This window comes from Neovison vison, chromosome 4 (genome assembly GCF_020171115.1).
Source record: "Neovison vison isolate M4711 chromosome 4, ASM_NN_V1, whole genome shotgun sequence".
NCBI classification, from domain to species: domain Eukaryota; kingdom Metazoa; phylum Chordata; class Mammalia; order Carnivora; family Mustelidae; genus Neogale; species Neogale vison.
The window spans coordinates 26584720-26597005 of NC_058094.1; the positions used below are offsets into that span (position 1 = coordinate 26584720).

General features: G+C 32.3%; 1 protein-coding gene across 1 annotated transcript in view; it reads left to right on the forward strand.

Moving 5' to 3' along the window:
* Positions 1 to 12286, forward strand: part of CSMD3 (CUB and Sushi multiple domains 3) — a 1253935-nt gene that overhangs the window by 1171601 nt on the left and 70048 nt on the right. The window contains exons 51-53 of the mRNA XM_044245069.1: positions 331 to 516; positions 2060 to 2254; positions 5659 to 5832. Of these exons, the coding sequence (XP_044101004.1) occupies positions 331 to 516; positions 2060 to 2254; positions 5659 to 5832 (555 nt within the window). The remainder of the gene's footprint in view (positions 1 to 330; positions 517 to 2059; positions 2255 to 5658; positions 5833 to 12286) is intronic.

A 12286-nucleotide genomic window follows, 5' to 3' on the forward strand; every position in this document is an offset into this window, starting at 1 on the left:
CTCTATATTTACCCAATTTTCATTCTTATATAATCTGTATGAATGCTGACATAATGCTGAAAAGAAACCAAGTAAGAAACACAAACATAAAGCATTAATAATGTATGGATTCACCAATCCAAAAAAAAAAAAAATCACATTCAATAGGAGATTGAAATAAATTATTCAAAAAGTTATGGTTCAGGAAAACTTTTTTAGGAGATATTCTGAAGTTGTTTCAGAGGAATTAATAAATCCCAAAGAGTTTTACATGATTTATAATTTAAGAGACTTATCTACTAAATTAAGTATTTTTCTGTTTCTATGATTTTGTACATATATTCATTATAGCAATTTCCTGTGGGATTCCTAAAGCTCCGACAAATGGAGGAATACTCACAACAGACTACTTGGTAGGAACCCGAGTTACCTATTTTTGTAATGATGGATATAGATTATCATCTAAGGAACTTACTACTGCCATATGTCAATCAGATGGAACTTGGAGCAATCATAACAAGACCCCTCGCTGTGTTGGTATGTGTGTTAAAGAAATGGTATCATTTGTGTTTCTATTGGCATCTTGTACACTTTAAAAGATTATGTATTGTTCAAATTTTAGAACTAATCCCTGAAATGAAATGTGATGTCTAAGAGGGAATAAAAGTTAATTAAGCTGTCTTGTAATATGAACAATTAAAAGACAGTACAAGGACATAAACTCCAGAACATTTATGTCAAAAAAATAAAGTGAATTTTATTTTACATAACAGAGTTTACTTATTTTGTAAAATTCAACCATCAGTCAACATGTACTTTCTGTATATGTCCTTGAAAAAAATTTAAAGATTTATAATTAGTAAAATTATATTCCAATACACTCAGCTCTGATTTTTTTATAAGGGCAAAAGTTGTTGGTAAGATGACCCATAACTTTAGCTTTCATCAGTATTCTTCAGGTTACTTGCATTTAAAAAATATTCCCATTGCTTTCATTACTACTATAATAGGTAAATGAATATTATTTAATGGTGACATTAAATCGTTCTGTTAAAATATATGGTAGCAAAAAAAATTGGAAAAATGGTGGTGTAAATAAGGTCTTTTTATTTGTCTTTATATTACATTTATTTCTTCTCAATACTAATTTTCAATTTAGTAGTCTTTTCATTTAAAATGAAAGTTGTTATGTGTAGTCTCAACATAGGTATTGAATAATGCTTCCGTTTATCTTACGTTGAACAATTTTTGAATTAGCCAAAGTGTATAACACAACTCTTGCACGATTACCCTATTCTCATAAAACAGATTTCCTCAAAATACAGTCCTCCCAAAATTTCTGAACAAATGAGAATATGTTGTTTCTGTATATTGCCTATTGTGACCAGTGTTGCAATGAACATGAGTATGCAGATATCACTTTGAGATCCTGAATCCATTTCCTTTGGATATATACCCAGATTGGGATTGCTGAAGCATATGGTAGTCCTCTTTTTAATATTTTGAGGTTCTTCCTTACTGGCTCTACATATATATTCTATAATGGCTGTGCCAGTTTACATTCCCACCAGCTTGTACAAGGGTGTCCTTTTTCCTACATCCTGTTATTTGTATCTCATAGAAGTTGTGAAGAAAGACTTCAAAAAGAATACTTTTAAATCAACTTCAAAGAAAAGAAAAAATTTTAACAAATTAATAGAATTGGAATGATTCATCACTAAGACACAGTTCATGTCTTTCTGTATTAAGGAATAAATTTGGAAATGATAATACAAAAAAAAGGAAGAAGAGGGTAGAGGTAAGGCAGTAATAAAGATTCTGGGTAAATAGAATAATAGTACACAGATTTTTGAAGTGTGAAATAGTAAAACATATTCAAGGAACTGTCAGCAATACCATAGAGCTAGGGGAGTGGAAAAGATTAACATGGAAAATAAATTTTTAAAATGCTAAAGGACTTTGGCACAATAGTGAATGAATTAAGGTAGTGGTGATATAGAGGATGGAATAGATACAAGATACAGTTAAGAAGTAGAACAGACATGACTGATTAACATTTATGTTCTTGGTTTTTGTATAGTTGTTACATGTCCGAGTATCAATTCCTTTACCTTGGAACATGGAAGATGGCGAATTGTGAATGGCTCCCATTATGAATACAAAACTAAGGTAGTCTTCAGCTGTGATCCTGGTTATCATGGACTAGGTCCTGCTTCTATTGAATGTCTTCCTAATGGTACCTGGAGTTGGAGAAATGAAAGACCATATTGCCAAAGTAAGTATTCACTCAGCTAAATTAATTTCATAAGCTATTCTTTTTAAATTTAAATTTAGTTAATTAACATGTAATGTATTATTTGTTTCAGGGGTACAGGTCTGTGATTCATCAGTTTTATATAATACCCAGTGCTCATTACAACACATACTCTCCCCACTTGATTGAATTGCTTGGTCACTTCCTTTTCCAAACACACTAGAGCAAATAATGAGATAATATTATTAAAAAGATCATTTATTCTCATTAAATTTTAAAATTTTATAAGTTTTTGTTTGTTTGTTTGTTTGAGTAAACCCTCATGAAAAAAGTATAAGCTTAGATAGAGAAATCCTGTGTTTGGATTCTAAATCTATCACTTACCACAGTAAACTTGATAATGCCTACTGTATACTTATAACTTGCTAGGCAGGCACTGCTTTTAGCCCTTTACATGTATTAATACACTTATTGCTTAGTTCTAATTTTATGAAGTAGTTGATGTTATTATACTTATTTTATCAAAAAAGGAAACTGAGCCCCGGTTTAATCATTTTACATAACTCACAAAACCTAAAAATGGTGGAGAAATGAGACTCAATCTAAGCAGCCAGACTATACTCTCTGGCTTTTAATCATATTATATGATGTTCATTTTCTCTGATCCTAAATTTCTTAAGCTGGAAAATTACAATACCTACCTTGTAGTTATTAAAAAGATTTAATGGTATGTTATGTTGAAAATATCAGCTAGAACCTTATTCACAGCATGACCTTAGTAAATATTTATTGAATCAAATTGAGCATATTGTTACTCTATTTCCATGCGTTCTTTTTTCCCATGCATTCTTTTAATATAAATGGCCAGTGCCTAATACAGGTAAGTTAACTGAGCATAGGACATTCAGATGAAATATTATGTAGTCCCATCGAACTTCCTTCCATACATTTATTAAGCATTTACTTTGTGCCAGGAAATATGCTAGGTTGAAAATTCATTCTTTCATTTTGTGTCCAACACAACTCTATGGTATTTATGACATAAACACTCATAATTTATAAATAATAAAGGAATCAGAAATCTAAATAGGATTATGATTATGATGATTAAGAAGTTCAACAGAGCAAACAATGGTCTTTGTGTAATAAGTATGCAAGTATCTACTATTATTTTACTAATGAATATTCTACTTTACAATCTATTTTTTAATATCCATATAAAGGGTTTTCCCTCTTTTATAAGATAATCATATTGATGAATTAAAATCAAATGACATAAAAAAAAAAATCAAATGACATCAAAAATAGATGTCAAAACTATAATTATGATATTCTAAAAATATGGTATCTATATTTCTAAATTTTTGCCGCTTCTTTCACAGTTTCTCCTGGAGTTTTCTTTGCTTCTAGCCTGTTGTTTTCCAGTATTATTTCATTACACAGGCACATGGGATAGAGATATTTCAAAGAGCTAGGAAAAAAATATCTACAATAAAATCTGTAATTTAATCAGGCATTCAACGAATGTTTGTCTTGTTCTTCTGTGATGATGTAGAAGGGCTTAAGGGATCACCTATGATGTTGAAGAATTTAAGAGATACATAAAACGAGGTCCCTATCGGGGCACCTGGGTGGCTCAGTGGGTTGGACCGCTACCTTCGGCTCAGGTCATGGTCTCAGGGTCCTGGGATCAGTCCCGCATTGGGCTCTCTGCACAGCGGGGAGCCTGCTTCCCTCTCTCTATCTCTGCCTGCCTCTCTGCCTGCTTGTGATCTTTCTCTGTCAAATGGGTAAATGGAATCTTTAAAAAAAACAAAACAAAAAGCGAGGTCCCTATCTACAGGTAAGAGTGGGGGAAAGGCGAGGAATCTAAGGACTGAAATTCACTGAGAAAATGGAAAGAATAGTGCTTTTGCTGATTATTTATTGATCTTTTAAATTAAAATAATATAAATACTAGTATTACTAATATTAATAAAAGTATAGCTACTTCAAAGTATTGTTGAAGGATTAGTTCAAAATAATCACTACATTTAAAATTTTATATGCAGCAATTTAAAGTTTACAAATTTTCTATTTGCAATGGGCACATAAAGCCTCGATATGAAAGTCGGCATGTGGGCTGGTGGCTAAGTATGTGATTCTGGAATCTGACCACAGGGTTTTAATTTTGATTTAGTTATTTATAGGCTGTGTAACCTTATTCAAGTTACTTGACTACTATGTGCTCCTATCCTAGTCCATACAATTCATACATTGACTCCACCTACCTCATAGGGTTGTTTTGAGAATTATTTAACTTACAGCACTGGTAATAGTGTCTGGTACAAAATAAACACACGATAAACATTATCCACTATTGTTTTTAATTCAAGAAAGACATTTCATTCACAGTCTTTAAATATGAAGGAGTTATAAGAACTGGGTTCTAAATGACTTAGTGAGTTAATCTCTTTTTCAGTTTTTTTAAACCTGCAAACAAAATGTGAAATATCATTCTAATGGTTTTTGTGAAAATCAAATGATATATTACATGTAAATTTCTTTATCAACTGTGGTAATCTCAACAAAAATTACTTGTAATTACAAGCATACTTCAGAAATATAATGGGTTCAGTTCCAGACCACCACAATAAAGCTAATACTGCAATAAAGGAAGTCAAATAAAATTTTTGGCTTCCCAGTGCTGGTATAAAAGTTATATTTACACTATACTGTAATAACATTGTGCTTAAAAAACTATGTAATTATCCTAATTAAAAAATTCTTTATTGCTAAAAATGTTAACCATTATCTGGGCTTTCAGCAAGTGGTAATCACAGATCACAGATCACAGTAACGAATATAGAAATAATGAAAAATTTTGAAATATTACGAGAATTACCAGAATGTGACAGAGACACAAAGTGAGCAAATATTGTCAGAAAAATTGCACTGATAGGCTTACTCAACCAACCCAAGGTTGTCAGAAACATTCAATTTGTAAAGACGCAACATCTGCCAAGTATAGTAAAGTGAGATATTCCTGTACTATTTTAGCATTGTTTCAGATTAAAGAGGAAACTTTGGCCCAGGTAAGTCAAAAGGATGGAAGTCCTTCACCTTGTGAATTTCTTTCTTTTATGACAACCTGCTGAGTGACCAGATTGGCTAAGTGAAGATGCAAAAATAGCTTCATTACATGTTGCTGTCACTCAGGTTTTAAGAGAACTCAAAGAGAATAGATTTTAAAGTATGTCATGTATTTTCTTTGCATTTTCACACTTATCCAAACATGTCCTGTAAATGTCAATTTCAGTTGTGAATATGTCAGATCACAAAGAATTCAAAATGTTAAAAGCATGATTTTGTTATAAGGACACATTGACTATGTCTTCAAACATTTTTGTTGTTGTTGTTTTGTTTTGTTTTGTTTTTGTTTCAAGTTATTTCCTGTGGAGAACTACCTACACCTCCAAATGGAAATAAGATTGGAACTCAAACTTCATATGGCTCCACGGCCATCTTTACCTGTGATTCCGGATTCATGCTTGTGGGCTCTGCGGTTCGAGAATGCCTTTCTTCAGGTCTTTGGAGTGGATCTGAAACCAGATGCTTAGGTACAGATTTTTGGATCATTTTAAGCAACCACACCCCCACCCTCCAACTCTGAAAAGGAGGGAGCCCTTTTTCTATAACAAGAGATGATCATTTATATTCACTCAGTAAAGACCTAGCCAGAAAATGTTTAACTGAAAATGTCTCATGCTAGAAAAACTATTAAACAGATAACTCTTAAAGTTAATCAACTAGTATTTCAAATGAGAATCTTATGTCATTAAGGAGAGACACATTTTCTTCCAGGCATGTGAAAATAAAAAGGTGAAAACTAATTGCTGAAAATTGTATGTCTGCATACTCAGCTGGATTAAATCACTGTAGCAGTTAATTCATTCTAAACCATAGTCAGTTCTCCTTTCACGTATTGGCTTAAGGTAAAGATCGAAGGAGAAAGACGATTTCCACATTTAAAGTCTTCCTCCCTTCTAATGTCATAAGATTTTAACATATGTAATATTACTTTCTTTTAAACTTTTAAAAATAGATTTTTTCAAACCTGATTTTAAGCAAATAGAATTTCTTTCCCCTTAGGGTTTTTTAATTCATTTTTTAAAAACCTGTTCAGTTAAAGAAACTGAACTAGCTAGTTCTTGTTGCCCCTCCTCTTTTATTATTAAAAGAATATTATGATTTATGCTTTATCTTTTTTCAAAGACTTCAATAATTTTTTAATAATAAGAGAATATATAATTTATGCTCTATTTTTCTCCAAAATGATTTCAAGATATGACAACAAGTACTGAATTAGGCATAATGAAATTGTTCTAATAATTATTCGCTTGTCTTTTGGAAATAAGAGGTAATCTTTTTGTTTACTAATTTAAAAATCGTGGATTATTATGAACAGAGTATTGCTAGATATGGACAGTGTTTTGTCTATAAATATTTACTATATTTAAGAATATGAGGAAAGGCAGAAAAGTCTATAACAATTTAGATTCATAGTGTTTTGTTTATAAGCTTGACTATATTCATGTTAATGCAATCATTATTTCAAACTTAAAAAGGTACAGCCACAGGTTTTGATTAAAATCCTTTCCCCCCGCCTCAAGCATATTTGTTAATAAGTACACTTGGAAGCCTAGCAACAATGGTTTCTTTATAAAAGTATGTATATTTGAATATGCTCTAAGACTATTATATAAAAAATGGTACAAATTTAAGTACCATTATTTAATTCTATATAATTTATATAGGATTTATATAATTTATAAATTTGTTTATATAATTTAATAATATAATAATTAAATTAATAATTTAATTTATATAATTTAAGTACCATTATTTAATCCTATATAAGGATTAAATAATGGAAGGATTAAATAATGAAAATATTTTTAATAGTTTCAAACTGATTTTTGTTATGCAGATTTCAATTGCAGGTTACTTAGTTTACATATAAACCTGAACACATATATGTAATCTAAATTTGATCTACCATATTTTGTGGCTCTATGCCCTGAGGAACTGTTACTGTATATTGTATATTATTTATTGAATATTGTATATAGAGAGTGGTTTTATTTACCTGTTTAGAATCCTGATTCTGTTTTCTGAAGAGACAGGCTATAGCAGGAAGATTTCTAAGAAAATATTGCCTCTCAGACTATGAAGACATCGCCATCCATTGCAGAGGAAGTAGTGTTGACATCTAATAGAAACTCTAAAAATGTAATTGCCAAACAAGCAAATTCTAGAATCTTGAACTTAGCTTTAAGGATTAATGTAGTCCAGTCATTCTCATGTTTAAAAAAAAAAAAAACCAACCTTATTCTTATAGCCACAGACACTTTTGGCTAATAATGGCCATTATTATGTGCTTATAATTGTTTCTCTAAATAAAGTGCATTTATTCCTAGTCCCTAAGCATCTTAATAGGAATTTTTCAGTTTTTCAACTGAAACACTTGACAGTGACACTTGATATGTGGGTATCTCTATGCCCACCACCTAGATTCTACAATTAACATTTTGTCAGATTTGCTTATCTCATATCTATCTATCCTTCCAGGCCTAATCCATCAATTCATTGTTTTGGATGTATTTAAAAGTAATGTGCAGAATTCAGTGCACTTTTTTGCTAAACATTACAGCATGCATATCATTACCAAGAGTTTAATATTTGCTTGTTCTTCTTAATTCTTTTTTACCATAGCAAAATATGTATACAATGGATTATATGTCCTAAATACACAATGAGATGTGTTTTGTCAAATATGTATAACTGTCTACCTTAAACCACTTTGTAGTTACAGAACCTTCAAAAGGTTCCTCATGGCCCCATACAGCCAATCTGCAGCTCCCTCCAGCCCTAAGACAATAATTGGTTTTTTTTTGTTGTTTTTTTTTTTTTTTTTTACCATATGTTAGTTTTCCCTTTCTAGAAATCCATACGAATGGAATTCTAAATTATATACAGTGTAAGACTTCTTTCATTCTCTTTCCATGTTGTTGTGTGTATCACTATTTTTTTTTTAATTGCTGAGCTGAGTAGAATTCCATTATATGAATATGCCACATGTTGGTCAATCCCCTATTGATAGACACCATACCCTTGTCCAGATTTGGGCTATTATGAAAAAAGCTGCAATGAATATTCATGTAAAAATTTTTTTGTGAGCATATGTATTCATTTCTCTTAAAGATTTAGGAGTAAAATTCCCAGAAGAGTTCTTGTCTCACATTTTCTCCGGCATGTGGTATAGCCAGTCTTTTAATTTTATCCATTCCATTGGGTGCATAAAGGTACTTTATAACATTTTAATCTGCTTTGTCTTGATGACTGCTGATGGAGTACAGTTTCTTGAGCATTTTGGCCATTTGTAAATTTTCCTTTGTGAATTGGTGAAATATATTTTATATTGAATTGGCTTTAATTATGAATTATAGGATTCTTTGTATATTCTGGTGATAAGGGCTTCATTATTATGCATTTACAGATATTTTCTTACAGCTTGTAACTTGCTTACTTATTTCTTCTTTTAATAGGCAGAAATTTTAGATTTTTTTAAAATCTGTCTTTTCTGGTTATTGCTTTCTGTATCTTGTTTATGAAACTTTTACTCAGTCAGAATTCACAAAGATTTTCTTTCAGATTTTCTTCCAGAAGTTTCATAGTTTTGGGTGTTATTTTTATATCTTTGATTTAATTTGTTCTTGTATGTATAATGAATGAAGTAAAATTGAGGTTTAGTTTTTTTTCTAGCAGGGTATCTGACACTACTTGTTGAATAGGTTTTATACTAAGTCTTGAAATTTTTTATGTATGTCTTTCTATTTTTTCTTAATTTTCAAGATAACATTGGATACTGTATGTCTTTTCTAATTTAGTATGTTTTAGACTTAGCTTATAAATTTTTATTTTTAAAAATATCTAGTAGAATTATGATCAGGATCACATTGAATCCATACATCATTTGAGAAGAATTGGAATTGGACAATGTTAAGTCTTCCAATTAATAAGCATGATAATTTAGTATATTTATTCATTTATTTAAGTCCTCAATTTTTTTGCAATAGCAATATTTTGTATTTTTAGCATAGCGATTATTCAAGTCTATTGCTAAAATTATTCCTGAGAATGTTTAGTATGTTTCTAATATTATAAGTGAAATTGTTCATTTTTAGCTACATTTTCTGTTTAATTTACATTTTCACATTGTTTGCTGCTAATATATAAAAATATAATTATTTGAAATATTTATCTAGTGTCCTGAAAACTTGCTAAATTATTAGTTTTAGGATTTTCTTAAAATAGGATTTTCTGTATATATATCATCTGACCTTAGAATAATTTTACTTTTCTGTTTCATAAATTTATGCTTTCTTTCTACCTTTGTATGAATGTTTGGGTTGCATAGGGCTGACCAAACAACGTTAAATAGAACTGGTCATCCTTGTCTTATTCCCTATATAAGGAAGAAAGAATTCAGTATTTCACTGGTAAATATATCAGCTGGAGGTTTTTCTTAGATGTCTTTTGGCATTTGGAGACTCTATTTTCAACAATAAGCAATGCTCTGGACACTGACTGAGTGTCCTGTGGTTATGTTCAATTCTTTCACTGTCTAACTAGAGATAGCATCAGATTCCTTAGGTTAAAGTTTCAGTGTTTTTTTGTTTGTTTTGTTTTTTTCCTAAGATTTTATCTATTTGAGGGTTATGCATCTGCCTTTGGTTTGGGTTCTGGTCACAGGGTCCTGGGATCAAGCCCCATGTTGGGCTCTCTGCTCAACATGGAATCTGTGCTCCCTTTCCTCTATGCTCTCTTCCTCCGTGCTCTCTCTCTCTCAAGTAAATAAATGGCCTTTAAAAAAACACTTGTATTTATTTGAAAGAGAGAGAGAACTCAAGCTGGAGGAGGGGTAAAAAGAGAGAGAGAAGCAAACTTCCCACTCAGTGGGGAGGCCAGAATTGACCGGAGCCAAAGGCAGATACTTAACCCAGGCATTCCTAAATGTTCTGTTAAGACTGGTTTCTGTTCCCCCTACAGATGCTATTACCTGTGCTTCTGACTGTCTCTAAATCACAGATTCCCATAACCCCCTCTTTGGATTTGATTAATTTGCTAAGGTGGCTCACAGAACTCAGAGAAGAAACATTTTACTTAGTAGATAAGGGTTTATTACAAAACGATGTAACTCAGGAATTGTCAAATGGAAAGGGATACATAGGGCAAAGTATATGAGAATGGTACAGAGCTTCCATGCTTTCTGAGGCCCCCACTCTCCTGAATCTTCTTGTATTCACCAAACCAGAGGCTCTCTGAACCCTGTGCTTTTGGTTTTTATAAGGAGGTTTCATTGCCTGGGCATGATTGATTAAATCATTGGTCATTGGCTATTAATTCAACTTCTAGTTCTTCTCTCCTCTCCAGAGGTCAAAGGGTGGGACTGAATGTTCCAACCTTCTAGCCATGTAATTAGCTCCACTGGTACCCAGCTTAGATGAGATCTAAAAGCCACCTCGTTAATATAACAAGACACATTTTTTTTTCTTTTATCGTTTAGGAAATTCCAAGAGTTTTAGGAGCTCTTTATCAGAAACAGGGACCAAGACCAAATACATACTTCTTACTATAAATCATAATACTGCAGATAACTTTATCAGTTTGAAAATTTCCCTTATATTCTAAATGTGTTGTTAGTTTTCATCATGAATTGGTACTGAATTTTGTCAAATGCTTTCTCTTCATGTATTAAAACAATCATATTTTGGGGCACCTGGGTGGCTCAATGATTAAGCATCTGCCTTTAGCTCAGGTCATGATCCCAGGGTCCTGGGATCGAGTCCCGCATCAGGCTCCCTGCTCAGTGGGAAGGCCTGCTTCTCCCTCTCCCACTCCCCCTCATTGTGTTCCTTCTCTCACTATCTCTCTGTCAAATAAATAAATAAAATATTTTTAAAAATAATATTTTCCCCCTTTACTCTGTTACTATAGCACTAACCCTTTTACTCTCTCAAATTACAGCAGATAATTTTATGTATGTTTCTAGATTGTTTTTCTAAAATTTTAAGGAGTTCTATATCTATTTTCATGAAGGATATTGGTTTTTCATGTGTCTTCCAGTTTTACTATTGGGGCTGTGATTACCTCATAAAACTAAGAAATAATCCTTTCTTTTCTATTTTCTGTGAGTGTGTATATATATATATTTTTTTTTTTCAACTTAAATGTTTGGTTAAAACAGTAAAAACATTTAAGCCGGAGTCTTTTTATGGGAAGGATTTTGTTTAAGGATTCAAGTACTTTTGTGGGTGCCTGAGTAGTTCAGTTGGTTAAGCATCTGACTCTTGATCTCAGCTCAGATCTTGATCTCAGGGTCATGGGTTCAAGCCCCACATTGGCTCCATGCTGAGTGTGGAGGCTAATAAAAAAAAAAAGGGAAGAGGCACCTGGGTGGCTCAGCGGGTTAAGGCCTCTGCCTTCGGCTCAGGTCATGATCCCAGGGTCCTGGGATTGAGCCCCGCATTGGGCTCTCTGCTCTGCGGAAAGCCTGTTTCCTCCTTCTCTGTCTGCCTGCCTCTCTGCCTGCTTGTGATCTCTGTCTGTCAAATAAATAAATAAAATCTTAAAAAAAAAAAAAAAAAAGGGAGGCGGAGGGGGACATCTGAGTGGCTCAACAGGTTGAATGTGGGATTCTTGATTTTAGTTTAGGTCATGATCTCTAGAACATGTAGTAGGTTGGGCTCTACCTCAGCGTGGAGTCTGCTTGTCCCTCTCCTGCCTCCTCTGCCCCTCCCCTGCTCCATGAGCACACACACTGGTTCTTCCTCTCTATCTCTAAAATGAATGAATAAATTTAAAAAAAAAAATCAAGTACTTTAACAGATGAAGGACTATTCATATTTTCTATATTATCTTGTGTTAGTTTTTGTATATAATTTTCAAATTGCTCTTTTCTTCTGAACTGTTAAATGCATTGGCATAAATCTCTCCTTCATATTACCTTAT